At 32.9% G+C, this 18,720-nt stretch overlaps 1 protein-coding gene across 2 annotated transcripts in view; it reads right to left on the reverse strand.

Annotated features, from left to right (window-relative positions):
* Positions 1 to 16,927, reverse strand: part of crim (QVR superfamily protein crim) — a 29,295-nt gene extending 12,368 nt beyond the window's left edge. For both annotated transcript variants that reach the window (XM_035358798.2, XM_035358797.2), the window contains exons 1-3: positions 16,782 to 16,927; positions 10,444 to 10,584; positions 5,647 to 5,800 (exon numbers count right to left, since the gene is read on the reverse strand). In XM_035358798.2, coding sequence (XP_035214689.1) covers positions 5,647 to 5,800; positions 10,444 to 10,584; positions 16,782 to 16,821 — 335 coding nt within the window. In that variant the 5' untranslated portion in view covers positions 16,822 to 16,927. The remainder of the gene's footprint in view (positions 1 to 5,646; positions 5,801 to 10,443; positions 10,585 to 16,781) is intronic.
* Positions 16,928 to 18,720: the final 1,793 nt, after the last annotated feature.

The following is an 18,720-nucleotide window of genomic DNA, read 5'->3' on the forward strand; positions in this document are numbered from 1 at the left end:
ACTGGCAACTTTGGGGAGTATTCCCAAACTTACTGGCAACTTTGGGGAGTATTCCCAAACTTACTGGCAACTTTGGGGAGTATCCCCAAACTCTTTAGCCATTCCAGAAAATGAGATTTTTTCCACAACTAGGTACTCCTTGATGAAATTAAAAATTTTTCATCAAGCTAATGCACGAAAGTCAAGAGCCAATTTTAAAATACTGGAGCACTAAGAATTCCATAAAAGAGTAAACAAACAATAAAATTTTAAAAAGCAAGAAACATGGATAATAAAACACTTGTTCTGCTGTACACAATCATCTGTTTTTGATAGAAAAAATATCAGGAAATTGCATGACCTCAACATTATACAACATTTCTCATTAGCCAAAATATATGTCTGCTATGCACATATTGATACTGCATCACAGCAGTACCCTTGGCATAGAGTAATGCACATTTATGCAAGTTGACCATAGCTTTTAAATAATAATAATCTTCATAGTGGTGTTTCAGAATAAAGGAGCATGCACAAAATCATCGGCTTTCTTATGCCAATCCAGCATTTACTTCTTGAATAGTTTTGAAGAAAAAGGTAATAAAAAAGGAAAATGAAGTAGACTCAGATTATAAAGTCATTAGCTCTGCAGATTACACATCCAGCATGTGCTGATAAAGAAAGAGAATACATATTTATAATCTATGGAAGCAGAATATATTCCCTTCATAAACTGCAAAAGAATTGTAGTGGTCAAATGACTTTCTGTGGACCACTTCCAACCATCTATAATATCAGGTCACCTAGAAAGTTCTGCAATTTTTCAAATATAAGGTTCATTTTCTTCAAATTATTTTGCTACCACTGATATGGAGTGACCTTGATTGAAAAAGCTGTTTAAAAATGGTCTTTTCTGCTCATGTTGCATAATTCTAGCATGTGTTATGGCATAACTTTTACTTCAGTGCAGTGCTAAGAATGCAGAACCAAAATGTTCATTTTTTTACTTCATATTCTTTTACTTTAAAAAATGGAAAAACATAAGTTATTTTAAAAAATGGAAACTAGTCAGATTTCTGATAAATTTTGAGTAAATATGGAAAAAATGCTGTTTTTTATGACACAGTTTGAGTGTGGTTTGATATGTGAAAGCATGGATACTTCAGCCTCAAAGATGATGCTAGCTCTGGATGACCATCTTCTACAAACAAAGACCTATTGAAAACCCAAGTTGTACAGTTTAGGAATTATCAGAAACAATAAATATTCTGAAAAGTACAGTATATGATTATCTGAAGAAGATTGGGTATGTAAGATATCATGATGTATGGGTATCTCGTATACTAACAGAGCAGAATATGCTTGTTGGAGCTTCGGTGTGCGATTCTTTGCAGAAAAAAAAAAAAATGAAAATGTTCCTCTTTTTAAAAATTTATTATTTCACATGAGAAGAGGGTACTGTACAATGTTATAAGAAAAAGCTTATTGGATAAGGCAAAAGAATCTCTTTTAATAACACTTAGAAGGGGAATGTATCCCCCAAAAATAATGCTTTGGATGGTGGACTACAAAGGAATCACACATTATGCATAGACTCCAACCTTCAGCAAACCTTGTCAGTAGTCAACGCGCGAACGACATTTTTACAACTTCGAAAATGTGCGCGTAGCGTATGTTGTAATTAACCATTCATTAATTTTAAATTAATAATTAATTGTAATCAATTTTATTACATTTAAAATCCATATACATATAAAACTGAATAATTAAAAATATACCTTGTAAATTATATGCACATTTAATTAGAAATTTTCTTTTAACTCCTCAAGCATTCACTAATAAAAAGTACTTCAAATCACTACTAATCATAGAAAAAATCAGAAGCTATAAATCATATCTTTATTCTGGATATGATTTCTACAGGGAAATAAAATTTAAATAACCAAGAATGATACATATAAGTATTAAACAAAATACGCATAATTTATGAATGCAAAGATTTATATGTAGCATGCTTAGCAAGGTTAAGTTCTGATTTTGAGAATGTTTTTTTATAACACAGTTCTTCATTTGCCTGCATATTTATTTTTTCAATCAAAACTGCTTCAAGAGTTTTAAGACCTAAATTTGGTCGAAATTCCGTCTGATTTTTTTTAACAATAGAAAAAATTCTTTCGCAAGCTGCATTTGAATGAGGTATTATTAAGACAGCAAGCATTACAGAAGGCAATACTTTGTATTTAATACACCCATTCATATTTTTTAATTTGGCAATTTCTCCCCATGCTATATCAATACGCAAATCTACAATTTCTTTCAAATCACCTACTTGATACATGGAAAATTCAATTTCTACTTGATTAAGACATTTTTCATCAATAATGGATGGAAAAGTATTCATCAAGTAAAGAACAGATGAAAATGAGACTTCAGTTCTCAAGTTGATGTCAGCAACTTCAGCATGTTTTAGAAATGGATCACTCAGTGGAAATTTATCAATTATATATGAACATGCAGTTACAAAAAAAGCTTGCACAGAATTGAAAAATGATTTCACTTCACTTTCATTCAACTTGGCATTTTTTAAATATAGTCTTGTTTCTGCACCAATCACTAAATTTTCATTTTCTTTTTGTTTACTATACTTCTGAAATGGAATAGACGTTAGAGTAACATCTTCATTTTCTTTAGAAATTACTGATGGTTTTACGAATCTAACAAATAAATTCATTAAAAGTTCAAAAAGTTCTCTTCTCAATTTATGTATATAAGGAGCTTGTTGTTGCAAATTAATATTTACTGTTATAAACAAAGGCAAAGTATTTTTCAAAAATAACAAGTACAATTTGGTGGTCGGTGACTGTAAAATTTTTTTAATGTTTTGCAATCTCTTTCCTTCATTCTCACTGTTATCTGGTTTATCTCCAAAAAAATTTATCACAGGATCCCACTGTTCCAAAATCCTTGTTATAGATTCTAAAAGAGACAACCATCTCGTACTGCAATATTTCAAAATTTTATGAGATCTTGCATTCTGTCCCAAAATTTGTTGAGCAACTTTGAAGCTATGCTTCCGTTTCGAACTTTTCTCCAAGTAAAAATATATATCTATTATCAACATTTCAATTTCTGAGCCAATTAATTTTTCAGTAGCTTTTTTTGCAGCTATATGCAAGAGGTGGCACGGACAACCTCGGGTGATTATACTTGGTTGATGCATTTTGATAAATGATGCTACACCTTTAAACTTTCCAATCATATTACTAGCATTATCTGAAGAAAATGATAAGCAATTTTTCCATTCTAAACCTTTGTTTTTAAAGTTTTCATTTATACAATTAAAAATACCTTCTCCTGTATTATTCGTGCATTCTAAAATAGAAATCAATGAAGTAATTATCACTCCCTTTTCTTTACTGTAGTATGTTATAACCAATGGGTACAGTTTGTTATCATTGTTACCATTACTTCCATCAGTACTTAGAGAAAATGATGTACTGCACACTGATTTTATAATATCAGCAACAGTATTTTCTGCAAGCGTTTTCACAATAGCAGCAGTTTTGGTATGACCACAGCTAAATTTTTTTGCTATGGCAGAATCCAGAAACATTGCTTTGAAAAGCTCTTTGGAATGATCCGAAACAGAAAGCGGTAGATTATGTTCAATTAAAAAACGAACAAAATAGCATTCGGCTTTTATAGGATCTGTTTCATCATCTTTTATTAAGAAATTTGTTATTTCTTTAGATTTTACGGTGCCAAGTTCTATATGCTTTTGAGAAAACACATTCCGTTTACAGTCATCTTTTCCGCCATGAGCAACTGAGAAGTCTTTGTTGCATACACTGCAGTGTGCGTGATTCACAGAAATTTCGGATGCTTTAATGCATGGAAATTCTGAAGAATATGAATCTTTAAACTTCTGCTTTGATAATTTTGGCTTCTTCGTTCGAGGCAGCATTATGATTAAAAATCTTTCACCTGATTCACAGTTCACAAGACACACGCTAAGCTCTCGCCGTAAACTACACAATGCAGCCGAATGCAGCCTAAACACGCATCAGCGAGGAACCTGGGAGACAGACAATTGGGTGGAACTATTGATAAGTCGTTAACGGTTGGAGTTACTGATCTACGATTGGCTAATTCTTCAAAACTAGGAACGCACTCAACACGTGATATATGATAACACGAGTATTCAGCCAATCATCGGATGAATTAGTTGGTTCCGTTTTGTGTACTGGTTCTCCTGCTCTTGTTTCTGTAAAATCCGTAGTTTTTTTCCATACTTTTCGTAGCTCGTAGTTTTTCATAAATTTCCATAGAAACTACGGAGAATCCGTAGTAGTTGGAGTCTATGCATTATGGTGGGATTCAAAGGAACTGTATTACACAAATTGTTGCCAGCAAATCAAAAGTAAATTTTAAAAGTACTGCTTCCAAATAAGCAGCAGTTCTAAAAGCAGAAATCAAAGGAAATGCCCAGATGTGATTAATCATCGAGGTGTTGTCTTCCATCAGGATAATACTCGGCCCCACTTTGATGAATGTCAGACAAAGATATATTGAGTACAGTTGGGATGTTCTGCGTCATTCTTCATATTTATCAGACCATGCTTCCTTGGATTTTTATCTCTTCAGGTCACTTCAAGATCCTCTGAATGACCTGAAGTTCACTTCTTTGGAGACTGTCAAACAGTACTTCAATAATTTCTTTATGAAAACACCTAAAGACTTTTTCAAAAGAATACATCTTTTTTTAATACAGATATATCCCTTTTTAAAGATCTTTTTAAAATCTATTGTTATTCCTTTTTACTACTTTTAAGATCAACAGATTTAAATTTTGTGGCTTAACAAGAAATTTTGTTCTTATATAGTCTAAGACACATAACCAGGGCTGGCACCAGAGCAGATGCAACTGCACCAGGCAGCAAAAATTTTGCAATTTAGGAAAGCATCGAGAAACATAATTTAGGGATGGCAAAATTTTTAAAACATGGCACTCAATGGACAGCAGAATTTAAGAGTGAGATTTCCCCCCCCTCCCCATTTTAGGAGGCACCTGGCAACAGAACTTAGGACCTGCAAAGATGGCACAAGGTAGTAAATTACTTAGTGCCAGCCTTGATAAACAACTATAGACAATGAAAATTTTTTTTAAAAAAATACTAATAAAATAACTAATAATAATTTTATGATTCTCCCTAGTTCAGATATGCTTTTTAATTGCATAAGTTCTTTCTCCCACATGGAAAACACAGCATAATTTTCCCCCTCTTGATCTTCAAGTGTAAAATTAGAGACAACATGGGGAGGGTACATGTAAATGATATTCTGTCAAAATTATTTCAGTTAATAATAATAAAACTCTCTTATAACAGTAATTTTATGGGCTATTTTTTTAAATTTACTAAATATTTTGTGATCTTTTTGAATGAATTAAAACTGATTCTAAAGTTTCGCTTAATATCCCTTTATTTCTTAACAGCATCTTTTATGGAATACACTAATCATGCAAACCGAGTAGTTACTGTAAAAACTGCATAACAGAAAAATAATTGCTTTGTCTGAATTTTCCTTTTTTTAGCACTTTAGTTTTTTTTAATAAATTTAACATTGAAAACATTTTAATTATGGAATCATAAAAATTACAGCACATACTTCTTTATCTCTAGCTGTGATATGTGATTTTCAACATAAACAGCAAGTTTAGGCTGCTCAGCTGCTTTCCGACATCCATCATACTTGTCTGCAGGAATATCCTTTTTTTGCGCTTCTAATTTAGACAGGCAATCTCTGGTGATAAATTTATTTACTGGAATAAGAGCAGACAGTTTTAGAAAGGTTTTTCAATTACAGGGATATTATAATCAGAATTATACATCCTAACAAAAATACCAAATCTTAAACCTTTCATGTAACAATAAGATTGTTTAAATGCTAATATACAGGGTGTACACTGTTGAAAATGTGGTGAAAAAAAGTTGCAAATGCTGATTACAAAAACAAAAACTAGAATAAACTTCATGTATTCAAAAGAAATTCAGCACAGATACAATCATGTTACCTGTTCTATAACTGATAATAATCATATAAATATTTTTATTATAATATATCTTCTGTAAAAGACATACTATGATTAGAATAAATAATTATTATTAATAAAAAATTAAATGCGAATGAAGAAAGACTGCAAAAATGTATCTATATTTCGTTGAATTAAAAATTCATAAAGAGATGACAAATATTTAATATCACGGAAAACTTTCTCACTATAATCATAAAATAAAAGATCTGTGGTTTTTTTTATGTACTGTCGAATTCTAATTACACACACAAAACAAAAAAAAAAAAAAAAAAAAAAAAAAAAAAAAAATCTGGTAAAATTATTTTTAAAATTATACCCAAATATGCGAGTCTCTGACTTCACATTTAAAAAAGAACCGAGATTAAATATGTAAGGTCATTAATTTGTTTTAAAAATAGGTCTGAACATAAATTTCTGCAGCCAATTTGAAAGCCCTAGCGGCTTACACATCAGACTTCAGATATAATGTTTTGTATTCTTACAGCACACGCTATCTGGGAGCAAACCTGTTTTTAATGGCTTTGTAACTATATCATGAAAAAGTAATAAACTTCTTAGTAAAGAAAATATTTCAGGGAAGCTGAAATTTTAAGGCATACAGTTTATACAGTCAAAAGTCTTTAATCCGGACTCGTAGGGACTTTGGCGATTCCGGATAACCGGTTTTTCCGGATTATAGATCATCAGTTTAAATCTGGTAAGATAGCATACAGAAATTATAAAATTAAAAATATGAAACCATAATTTATGAAATAAAGAGCAATTATTATCTAAAGAGTACCAAAATTTACAAAAAAAAAGCTTTATATTTATTTGCTTACTTTATTAAACATTTCTTTCAACGCGCGCATGCGTAAAGCATACATTATGCATAGTCGAAATTAGAAAATTGCAACCAGAAAACTATTTGATGTGTATTCGCGATATTTATAACGACGAGGAATTTGATTTAAATTATATCAGAGATGGAGTACATCGAGATGAAATACGACATTTAGTAAGGAATTATAAGCCGAATAAAATAAAAACATCTGCCCTGAAGATAAGGATAGTGCTTACAGATCAACTTCCAGTTCATTGCGCGCCGCTTCGCACCAGATTTGGGATTTTTTCAGATACTAGATCATCAGTTTAAATCTAGTAAGATGGCATGTAGAAATTATAAAATTAAAAATATGAAATTGTGATTTATGAAATAATGAAGTATTTATGATCTAAAGGATATCAAAATTTACACACACAAAAAAAAGCTTAATATTTATTTCTTTACCTTATTAAACATTTCTTTCAATGTAAGTTGTTTAAATTGCTCTGTTTTTTGTGCTAACACTTTCTCTTTAATTCTATAAACAGACATAATTTCTTGCTCAGTTACAAAGTTCCACTGTTCAAGTCCTGTAATTGCTGTGTCGTGAATACCGGCTAACTTGTCAATCGAAATGTTTTCATTTTCAACGACATTCTCTGTTACTTTCTTCACTATCAGAAGCAGTATCTTCTAGATCTAGAAACAAACTACAGATTTTGCCATTCATAACTGAGAAACATTGTCATCACAATGAAAAACTTCTTTAATATCATCTTCATTTATTACTGCTTCTCTACATTTCTTTACAAAATCCGTTAATTGGAAAATTTCACCTTTGTTTTCTGATATCCAAAAACCTTTAAAATTAGAGGCTATCATCATCAAATTTAGCTATCTTTCACTATACATATTTGGCTATGAATCATGAGTTTGGAGACTAATGACAAGTTGTTCCATGAAATTTTATCTTGCTTCTATTGCGCACTGAGACAATTAAAACTGAATTGTATTTAGTTCATTTATTATACTTATTTCTATTTCTTGCACATGCTTAAGGCTTATCAGAGTTCTGAATTAAGCCTTATTGAGGGCCAGCACTAGATATCTTACCCCCTGAGTCTCTGCGAGTCCTAAATTCTGAGACTCCTCCATGCGCCCATAAGAGCCCTGGGGTTGGTTCTGGGTTTATGTGAATAACAAATCAGTTATTCTTAATTCAAATAGTACAAATTTATGCTAAATGTAATCTTTGGGTCTATGAGTATCATCGACAAAATCTATTTTTATCATATGGAAAGAAATTTTTGTTAAATTTTTCCTCGTCAACATTTTTTAGCTCATTTAACTTACAGAATTTAACTTAATTCTGTAATCATCACCAAGCATAATGGCAACATAAAAGGTTACCATACTCCTTTATTATTTAATTACTAACATAAAAAAAATTGTTTAGGCATCGCTACATGAGTCATTACTCAAGTTGTCATGTTTTGATAAACATGCAGTGATGAAAGGAAGGTATAATAAATAATGATTCGCCACGTTGGTGTCAGATCAGCGATGTATCTTTGTGGAATGTTTCGGTTTGAGATGTGTGCCAAAAAGCATATATGCAGCAATGCAGCCAAATTACTGATCGTACAAATTTATGCTAAAATGTTTATTTCTTTAATAACAAGGTATTTGATTTCGTGTCAAAGTGAAATTAAGAATCGGGACTCTCCACATGTTTTATTATGCGCGGAGGGGCATCAAATGCGCATGCATAAAGCCTAGGAGAAAAACATTGTTGGTGGTTTTGAGATGCAGATTTTAGATCATTCCGGATAATGGTCATTTGGATTTCAGACTTATAATTTAAATACTAAAAATACTTTAAAAAAATTAATTTTTTTATAAAATATTTTATTCCTGTGAGGAACTTTAAATATTAACATATAAGAACACAAATACTATGAACAAATTTCTTATCTTAAAATGTTAAATAAATACATATACAGTCAAAAGTCGTTAATCCGGACTCATCAGGACTTCGGCGATTCCGGTTTATAGATCATCAGTTTAAATCTGGTAAGATGGCATGCAGAAATCATAAAATTAAAAATATGAAACTGAAATTTATGAAATAAAGAACAATTATGATCTAAAGGGTATCAAAATTTACAAAAAGAAAAGCTTAATATTTATTTGTTTCCTTTTCTTTCAATGTAAGTTGTTTAAGTTGCTTCGTTTTATGTGATAATACTTTCTCTTTAATTCTACAAACAGACATAATTTCTTGTTCAGTTAAAAAGTTCCGCTGTTCAAGTCCTATAATTGCTGTGTCGAGAATACCGACTAATTTGTCAATCGAGATTTTTTCGTTTCCAATAACCTCTGTGTCACTCTTCACTATTGGAAGCGAATTATAATGACAAGGAATTAGATTAAATCATATCAAAGACGGTGTACATCGAGATGAAATACTACATTTAGTAAGGAATAAAATAAAACCATCTGCCCTGAAGATAATAGTGCTGACAAATCAACTTCCAATTCATTGCGTGCCACGGCGTCCCCCCTTTTCCGCCGCAGAGCAGCGTGAAATTGATAAACAAATTTCGCCGTGGTTAGAAAAACAAACGATATGCCTTTATCCATTTTTTTTGCAGCAATTCCACTTTTTGTTTAATGGACTTCGAAACATACTTTTGCTTTGTAGATCCTTTACATATTAGTAAATATATATCGGAAATTCTATTTGACATAATCGAAAGTTCAAGCTTACTTTTATAAAATTGATCTAACAGTCTGCAAAAAATAATAAGCCGGATCCAATTCGAAGATTAAGGAACAACGCAATCTGCAACATTAACTGAATTAGATAATTTTAGCTTAGCTTATACCGTCCGTTATACATTAAACGCGCATGCGTAAATGTATTATGCGCATATTCGCAGCCGTAAAAGTCTTATGCACATGCGTCAACGCGACGCATGGGCAGAAAGTTTGTAGCTTTGAGGTCCGGATTATGGGTGTCCGAATTAACAACTTTTGACTGTATATGTCATGAAAAAGATGCAGCAATGTTGATGCCATAAAATGTAGAACGTTGAATCTGTAATGAAGAGCAAACTTAGCAGAGGAGGCAAATTAAATATACATTTTTATTTCAATTGACATTTGCAGCCACAATTTACTTGGCACTCTAATTGTTTCTATTCAAGAACATTTACATTTTGACACTGTTGCAACAGGAAGAGAGTAGGATGAAATAATGTCTTAAGGGAAAGACAAGTAGAAGTGTGCAGTTATCCAATGTGGCAGCCTATTAAGAGAAGTTTTTAAGTTGCTTATTAAGAGAAAGTTTCAGTTCTCAAAATTTTAAGTTTAGGTTCTTAGTTAGCTACGTCATCAATATTATGCAAGACATGCAACATAAATTAATCCAGAAAACTTACTACTATTTTTAGAATAGAGAAGGGAGAACTAAGGGCTATTGCTAGTTTAAATTATAATTGTGAGATATACATATGTTTTATTGAGATTTATATATTTTTCACCTTACATATATAAAACTTACCGCCTTTCCTTTCAATTATTTTTACACATTTGTCATCATCCCTAGGACAAGTAATTGCATGATGTATACGCCAATCAACGTAAAATTCTTCACATCCAGGTTGGGAACTCACACAGCTGTAGCACCACAGTTCACCAGAAACTAAACATACAAAATTTGAAAATAAAAACTTGATAATAAGAATTAAGTTCTAATGTTCACTGATTAAATAATGGAAGTTCAGCTACAGCTTGTTGTGTTTACTGTCAGATTAATATGCTTTATGTTTTTTTTTAAATGCTAATTAAATAATCATGATCAAAATCAAATATTTTCCCACTACTTTTTAAAATTTGATCAACATACTAAAATCAAACACTTTTGTTTCCAACTGCAAAGCAAATTATAAAATAAAATATCAAGAATAGGTGAATAATCATAAGATAGTAAGTTACCGAAGTTATTGCTTCTAAAGTTCTTTAACTTACCAAATGTCTGCCTCAAAGTGCCCAAAAATAAGAATAATAGAGGCAGTAGCGAAGCTAGAGGGGGCAAGGGAAGATATCTGTCCCTGAGCACAGCACCTGATGTTATGAATTTTTAGTTTCCCCCCCCCTCAATTCTTGGCAAACAGGAAGGGCTGTGAAATCTTCAGTTGTTCCCAGGCGCTAAAAATGATAGCTACAGCTCTGAATACAAGTGATCAAAAATTCCAGTATGACAGAAGTCCTCTGTCTGACAACCATGACTCACTAGTCAGAACTGGGGTACAACTTCATGTGCCCCATCTCATGTTACTGTAATTTATCTGCATTGCCAAGCAATTTAATTTAGAAAAGTTCATCTGGTTATGTAAATTAATAAATAAAAGTCTCTTGGGTGCACATGAGCATCCTCTTCTTTTTCTCAGGCCATATGCTCTCTATATTCGTTTTTATATTATTCTTGTCTTGTAACAGGGTCAAAATGAAATAGAAGATCAATTAATTAATTAATTTTGGTTAGAGTAGATTGAAGGGTGCCCCTTGTATTATCACAAAGTTGTTTCATTTATCGCCAAGTTGTTGTTTCATTTATGGTAACCTGAGTAGTTGAATATTATGGAAACCCTATTATGGCATAATCAGTTGCATGATTGCGGTAAATTTTGAATTGCGGGAAAAGATTTGTAAGGGCTTGTGGTGTGTGTTGGTTAGGAAGTACATTGATTGCTTTGTGGCTTTTGACTAACGCCTACCATCTAAACAAAAATTGAAAACCTTCAATACCACCCCCCTTCTTGAACAAAGCTCAGATTGCCTAAATTTACGAGTGTTAGAGAAAAACTCAATCAGGATGTTGAAGTCTTAATTATTGAATTTAATAGTTAAAACTACTTTGCTTCTTTTACCACCTATTTTTCTCTTGCTTACCACCAGTAGTATGTGTACCACCAGTTGAGAACCCCTGGTTTAGACTGTAGAATGGCTGAATGTGGCAAGATTAACTTGAAGTTTCTGTACGATTTGGAATGAAAGGGAAAAAGAACATTAATTGAGTGGTGTGTACATGATGGTTTACTTGGAAGCCATTATAAGTGTTCTGTTTGTAGAAGGTAATGCACACGGTCGAACGTCTGAGGTTACCGAGACTACGGAGGATATTTATTACTCCTATTTTTGTGAATTTATGTGCAAACGCGAGTACAAAGATTCTAGTTCAGATAATTTAAGGAAGTTTTCTGATGCTGTTAAGGAATTTTTGTTTGACCTTGTAGGGTTATTTTAATTTTATAAACAGTTTTAATTTTGAGTTAAACTTCTTTCCTATCAAATCTTTAACTTCAACTTACAACTTCCGGCCAGAACGTAGTTATAGAATCACGTCTGAATACTTAATGAGGAGGAGCGGTATTTAAAACATGAAGTTCTACTTGCTGGAGGAGAGAGAATCAGAGTTTCTGATTTGCGCATGTCTGTCTTTTGGCTACTCTCTCTCAAAGCTGTTATTACGCTTGACCGTACTCAGGCCCTTGATAAGCTTCGTAGTCATAGCCCTTGATAAGCTTCGTAGCAAAATAGAGTTAAGGGGCCAACTTGAGTAGAATCTCGATAGCTTCGGCTATATCTCTTTAGTTAATCTTAGTTTTAGTTTTTAGTCTCTTAAGTTCAAGCCCAAGTGTCGGCTTTTATTGTACACTCCAAGTCGGAGTTCTGTTAAATTTTATTGGAATAATAAAGGGTTAGTTACCCTTCCATCTTGTTGTTTCTTGTCACACGAACTTAAGCGATTATTCGCTAACTAATTCTTAAGGTTACTCACTTTTGACTGCAAATACACAGTGGTAAACCTCACAACCTGAGAAAGGGAAATTTCTAAATAAGGTAAGTAGATATTTTCTGTGTGTAGTGCTAAGATGAATTTATGTTATTTGATTGCTCGATTTAAAATGTATTTTATTGAGATTATATATTTTTTATTTGGCTACTATAACTTTTTAAGTGAATCTAGATCAATGTGTACATGGACAAAGTCAAGGAAGTGCACAATACCAAGTTTGTGAAATTCTCCGATTTTTTTTAAAGTGAAAATAGGTCGATGTGCACATGGTTACTGAGTTTGTGCAATTCTTTGACTTGTTATTTTGTCTTTGTGTAGTAGGGATTTTTGGCACAAAAACTGCTGCTACACAAAGCCAAAATAACAACTCAATTGCACAAAAACTCGATATCCATGCACCACCAAAAATCACCAATTTTCACCAAGGGGCACCTGTAAATATATTTTTACCTTTATTTTTATCAAACTTATCTTGTGATAGGTAATACCCTGATTTATTTTTATTGAGCAATTTACTTGGTAACATAACAATGTTTATATATTCCACATTACATAAAATTAAATTATGAACTGTTTGTTATGGATAAAAATAACTCCCAAATATGTTGATAGCCAAAATAATAGTAATAATAATAACGGAAAAATTATAAAAACTCATGTAACTTGAATGATTTTGCAGTTAGGAGCATGGAGCTTGCAGAAGAGTTTTATTAGACATGCTGGTTAATCTTTGGAATATGGTAACAGGTAGTTGGGCGACATTTTGGTAAGGCAATAAAGGTTACTAGCTAGGACTTTAGCAGTGTACATGGATAAAGTCAAGAGTGTGCGCAATGCCATTTTTGTGCAATTCCGGGATGTTTTTTTAAGTGAAAATAGGTCGACGTGTACATGGATGATCCCGTGTATGTGCAATTCTTAAAAACGTGGCAAGCAGTGGGCGATTCTGCGCCTTTCTCCCAATTTCGCACCTAATCTTCATCATGATTAAGCACTTTTGTTCCATAAAAGTTCTAGCATAAGCGTAATTCGGCTAGCAGATTGTTGGAAAAAAAATGTTAATTTAAAAAAAAAAAAAAAAAAAAAATGACTTTTAGTGAAAACAAAATGGCGTCCAAAAACAAACTAGCAGGTTGCTGTAGCAGGGTTGGTCGCCAAATGTTCGCCAAAAATCTCCAAGTTACCATAATCCAAAGATTAACCGACATGCCTTATATATTTTCAAAATGCAATACTGCCTGTTCCTGCAAAAAATAAATTTTAATAAGAACATATGAAATGTGCTATAAAGTGAAATAAGGTAAAGTTGATGTTACAACTTTTTACAAATACATAGGAAAAAGGTTCTTCCTGATTATTGGCAATCCCTCACCAAAAAAGCATTCACGAGGCAATGCCCTGTAACCGAAAAATATTTATCTGGCAACCCAGGTATGCAATGCAGCCCTCCAAATTCAATTTTCTGATTAGCATTTGTTTTCATTGAGCACCTTTTTGTTTTCTTATATTGAATCTTAATAGAACTAAGGAATTTGTCGGCTGATGAAAAAAAGAAAGCAGTGCATTTCTTCAGAAATATGGCATTTTCTTGAACAATAAAGAATGCAAAAATACATTTTCTATGAATATGTACTCCTTAAAGAACAACATTTTATTGAAATGGGATGTGGAAAATTGCAGGCATTTCATCCAACACTAAAGTCTGTGCAATTCTCTAATGTTTAAGCAAATATGCATAGCTCTTTTCCACAAAGAACAATCACATGCATAATGTTAAGTGTATATAATTCTTTAATGTTTTTTAAGCGAATAGATCACAGTGTACACAGAAAGGCAGCATGGAAAAAAAAAATTGCATTAAGATTTCTTGATTTTTTTTAAAAAAAGTCTTTTATTATGGATGTTTCTTGCTTTTTTTAATTGACTGCATTTTTAAGAAATCCTTTAGCGTGCTGCCATTCAGAAAATGGCTGATACTATTCACCAATCTGTTTGCAAAAAAATTAATAACCAAGTCCTTGGCAATATTTCAGCATGCAGGTGAGGATAATAAGAAAATACCCTAAATTAATGAATTGTGTGCTCACTGCAATACAAGCTTTACAGCAATTTTCTATGCTGTGTATGAAAATGCCTATGAATTCCTGTGGTAACAAGGTATATTTACAATGAATAGCACCTTGAATCTCCTAGATAGTGTTGGATAGGAATTGCAGTGATGCAAGTCACCATTTTCCATCCTCCCACGCATTCTATCTGATTTAATATATATAATAGAATACGTAAGCCACTTCATTCGCCCTCAGAATAATTGGTCACTAGTAAAACGTAATTGAGAGAAATATTATCATCCATTAGGAGAAAGTTATTACTGATTACACTCCTAAATATCTTGACATAAGCATCAAGAAACTTACTTCTGTATACTTCAGCATTCCCTGCTGCACTGGTATAAATACGTTGGTTCAGCGAGACCACTCAGAATGATGCCCACCCATATCATATAATTTCAACACCTTTGTACTCATGTTTTTATGCTTATGACATATGTTTTGCTGCCTCCAATTCTGTAAAAAAAAAAAAAAAAGAAAAGAAAAGAAAGAAAAAAAAAAAAAGAAAGAAAGAGAGAGACTTATTAGTAAGCTTCCATCTGCAGTACTCCAATTACAATGATCTCAGTGTTATTGCTACTGGGTGCATTCTGTGGCCTAAGTCAGGAGCATTAGGTTTCTTTTGCAAACACCCTATCTTGTGCAGCTCATCAATTATGGCATACCTGGATAATGGAGTTCCTGTAACTGCAGCAAACTTCCCTGCAATCTGGGCTGATATCAGTTCTGTTTTTTTTTTTTAACAACTGTTATGAAATAATGGTTCTGAGACCCTGTTGTGACATGTTTCTGACCTTTATCTGACTGTCTGCATGTATCTCCACTATCATTAAACCATTTCTAGAACAGGCTACTTTCTGTCTGAACAGGATTGTGCGAGTGTTTGCCCAGCTTTCATTCTCACATTTCTAAATCCAATTGAATTGACTGATCTTAAACTACCAATCAATTACTTTATAGAATATAAAAACAGCTTAAGAATTATAAAGACTTGATAAATTTCATATAAAGAAATTTTGTGGGTAGCTGTTCCTTTAATTTTTTCCTCCAGTGCATTATAGTATCATCTGCTATTGATTGCAGTCATCCCACATATTCTACTTTTCAATTTATTTTTAAGATTCAGCAATTAACTTTTAATGGATAATTTTAAAATGCTTAAGTAATTATGGATTGCATACAGTTACATTACATACTGTTTCGAATAAACTCAATTCACAAATATCACCACATCATTCTATCACTGCTGTTACTCACACATTTTTCTTTTCTTTTTCTTCTGACAATTTTATTTTACATTAATGTTTTGTAAGTGATTTTGACAGCATTTCCCAATAAACAAACTTTTTTTTTAGATAAGGGCTGGTTAATCCTTCTCCGGATAGTCGGGATTTGACTGAGTATTTGACAAAATGCATAAATGTTAATAGTACTGCATCAAAAATACAATATTATTCAAACAAGCATTACAACGCGAATACTTGTAGTGCAGTCTACAGTACGCTAGAAATAAGTATTGCAATACATTTCAATACAACTCCATAACATACACGGTATTAATATGTAAATTTGTGAAACAGATACACGATGCCCCCTTCCCTCCGAAAAAAAAACGCAAATTTCGTATAGAGAGTAAAGTATACTACAAATTTAAGATTTCAATTCTCTAATATTTTGTAATACACTACTTCTTAGTCTTAAAAGCATTTGCCTATACTTGACTTGTGTGAAGCCTTCTTAGAGGTAAACAGGTACTAAAAAAGATAATTTGAAATATTAGAGGCTCTTAATTTGAGAACATAAAAAAAGGTACGGCAAAATTTTCTTAACTATATTTAGAGAGAACAAAAGTATCATGTACACTCTATTAACAATAATGTAAAACATAAAAACAAGGCTGCAATAAATAAAATATATTCATATCCTTACTGTAAGAAAATAATGTTCCAAAGATAATCCACCCAAACATTTTTGTAAACAAAACATCAGCCACACCAAAGCATGCCACATAGTTGTTGCCATTTTTATGAGAAAGTTTAACTTACACATCATAGAAAACGTCTATCGCAGAAAACATTTGTCGGACCCCACTCTGAAGTTCGACTGCAGTGATATTTGCCAGTTCGTCAGAGAATTTATCCTTAGTTAAAGATTAAAATATAACACAAATCAACGAACAAAGCAGTAACTCTGTTTTAATATACGATGGAGGCATTAAAAAGCAGTTCTATAATTCCGATACGGCACAAATCACTACCTTATTTTTAATAGTTAAAGATTTTGCACCCCCTCCTGTTTGTCAAGAATGGAAAACATTCTATTCCAGGATTTGGTAACATAAATTTAGCGCCTCCAATTAGGCTGCACCCCGGGCAAGGTAGCCCCCTCTCTCTCGCCCCCCCCTCTAGCTACGCCATTGAACTTATTCTAACTGTTTGGTTCGAACATTAACTATTATTTAAAAAAATCATCTATCATGCATTTTTATCTTTGTAAAAAAACTTAACTTAGATACTTAGTTGTAATATACTGGGTTTCTACTGCACTGCGGCAGTACTTCCCAGTAACATGAGAGATATCCCGAAGGAACATAGCTTTGAAGGAAAATCAGTTAGGTCCTGTAGCAGGAAAAATCAGAAGAGGCTAGAACGAAAAGAGAAGAGCGATACAAAGTCCTTGCACGTGCCGCCATCTGGTGGCGGTGAATGTGGTAGGAGAAAACCTGGGTTTCAGTCTGCAGAAAGCTGGCCTCAGGAGCTGGCGAATCAGGAGGCAGATTGGTGCTTGAGACTACTTCTCGGACCTGGGAGAGGACCTGGGAGGACCTCGGACCCTATCGTCAATATGGCGGTGATGTGACAGAGTTGGAAGCGTTGGCGGGTGATGAAAAAGAAGAAATTAATACTTGCTAAAATAATGCAGGTAAAAATTTAGAATTGACATCAAAATTGTTACTATAGTCCTGTATGTCAATTTAAGTCATGTGCAGATGAAGTGGTAATATTTTCACAAAAACAATACGGCTGCGCCTCGAACCGGTGAACTCTTGGATTGTAGGCACGCACTTTAATGCAGGACTAGGCTTCTGTTGAGAGAGCTTGTAGAAAAATGAAATTGTTCCATATGCGAAAAGATGATTTCCTGTAGATAAGAGTCCAGATGAAGTTAGATATTCGCGTTGATCATATTGATGATATGTGCAGCGTATGGTCTGTTAAAATAGTCTTCTTCAAGAATTTCATATGCCAGAATGTCCAAAAGATTTGCATGAGCGTTTGCGATAGCTTTTTCGAAAAAATTTGAATTAAGTCTATTTATATAAAGTCCTGAATATATTCAATACGAAGATCATGATGGAAATTTTTATTTCGAATGAAGTAGGGTGCTCCAGTAAATAACCTGAGAAACTTCTTTTGGACTATTTGTAGTTTATCTATTTCTGATTTTGTGGCGTTTGCCCATACAGGGGAAGCGTAGGTGAGGATCGGACGAATTATTGAGGTGAAAATTCTCTTCTTTTTTGAGAGCAACAGGCCAGAGGTGTCGGAAAGAAGGCAGTACAGTTTTCTTATAATTCTGAATGTTTTACCTTTGATCTCGTTGATATGGTTGGAACAGGTGAATGCTCTATTGAAAGTGATGCCTAGGTATTTTGCCTTGGTTACTATGGGGATCCGTTGGCCAAAGAGAGAAACCGAATTGGTGATTTTATCCTTATGTCTGTATTATCGGATGAGTAGTATTTCTGATTTTTTAGGATTGATATTCGTTCTCCAGTTAGTACACCATTTTTTCTTGGAGCTTGAGGATGGCATGATTTGGACTACGGGATTTTTTAATAAGAGCCGTGTCATCTGCGTAACAGGCG

This window comes from Stegodyphus dumicola, chromosome 6 (assembly GCF_044657685.1).
Source record: "Stegodyphus dumicola isolate Sdum_Otavi_A_Nest chromosome 6, ASM4465768v1".
Taxonomy (NCBI): domain Eukaryota; kingdom Metazoa; phylum Arthropoda; class Arachnida; order Araneae; family Eresidae; genus Stegodyphus; species Stegodyphus dumicola.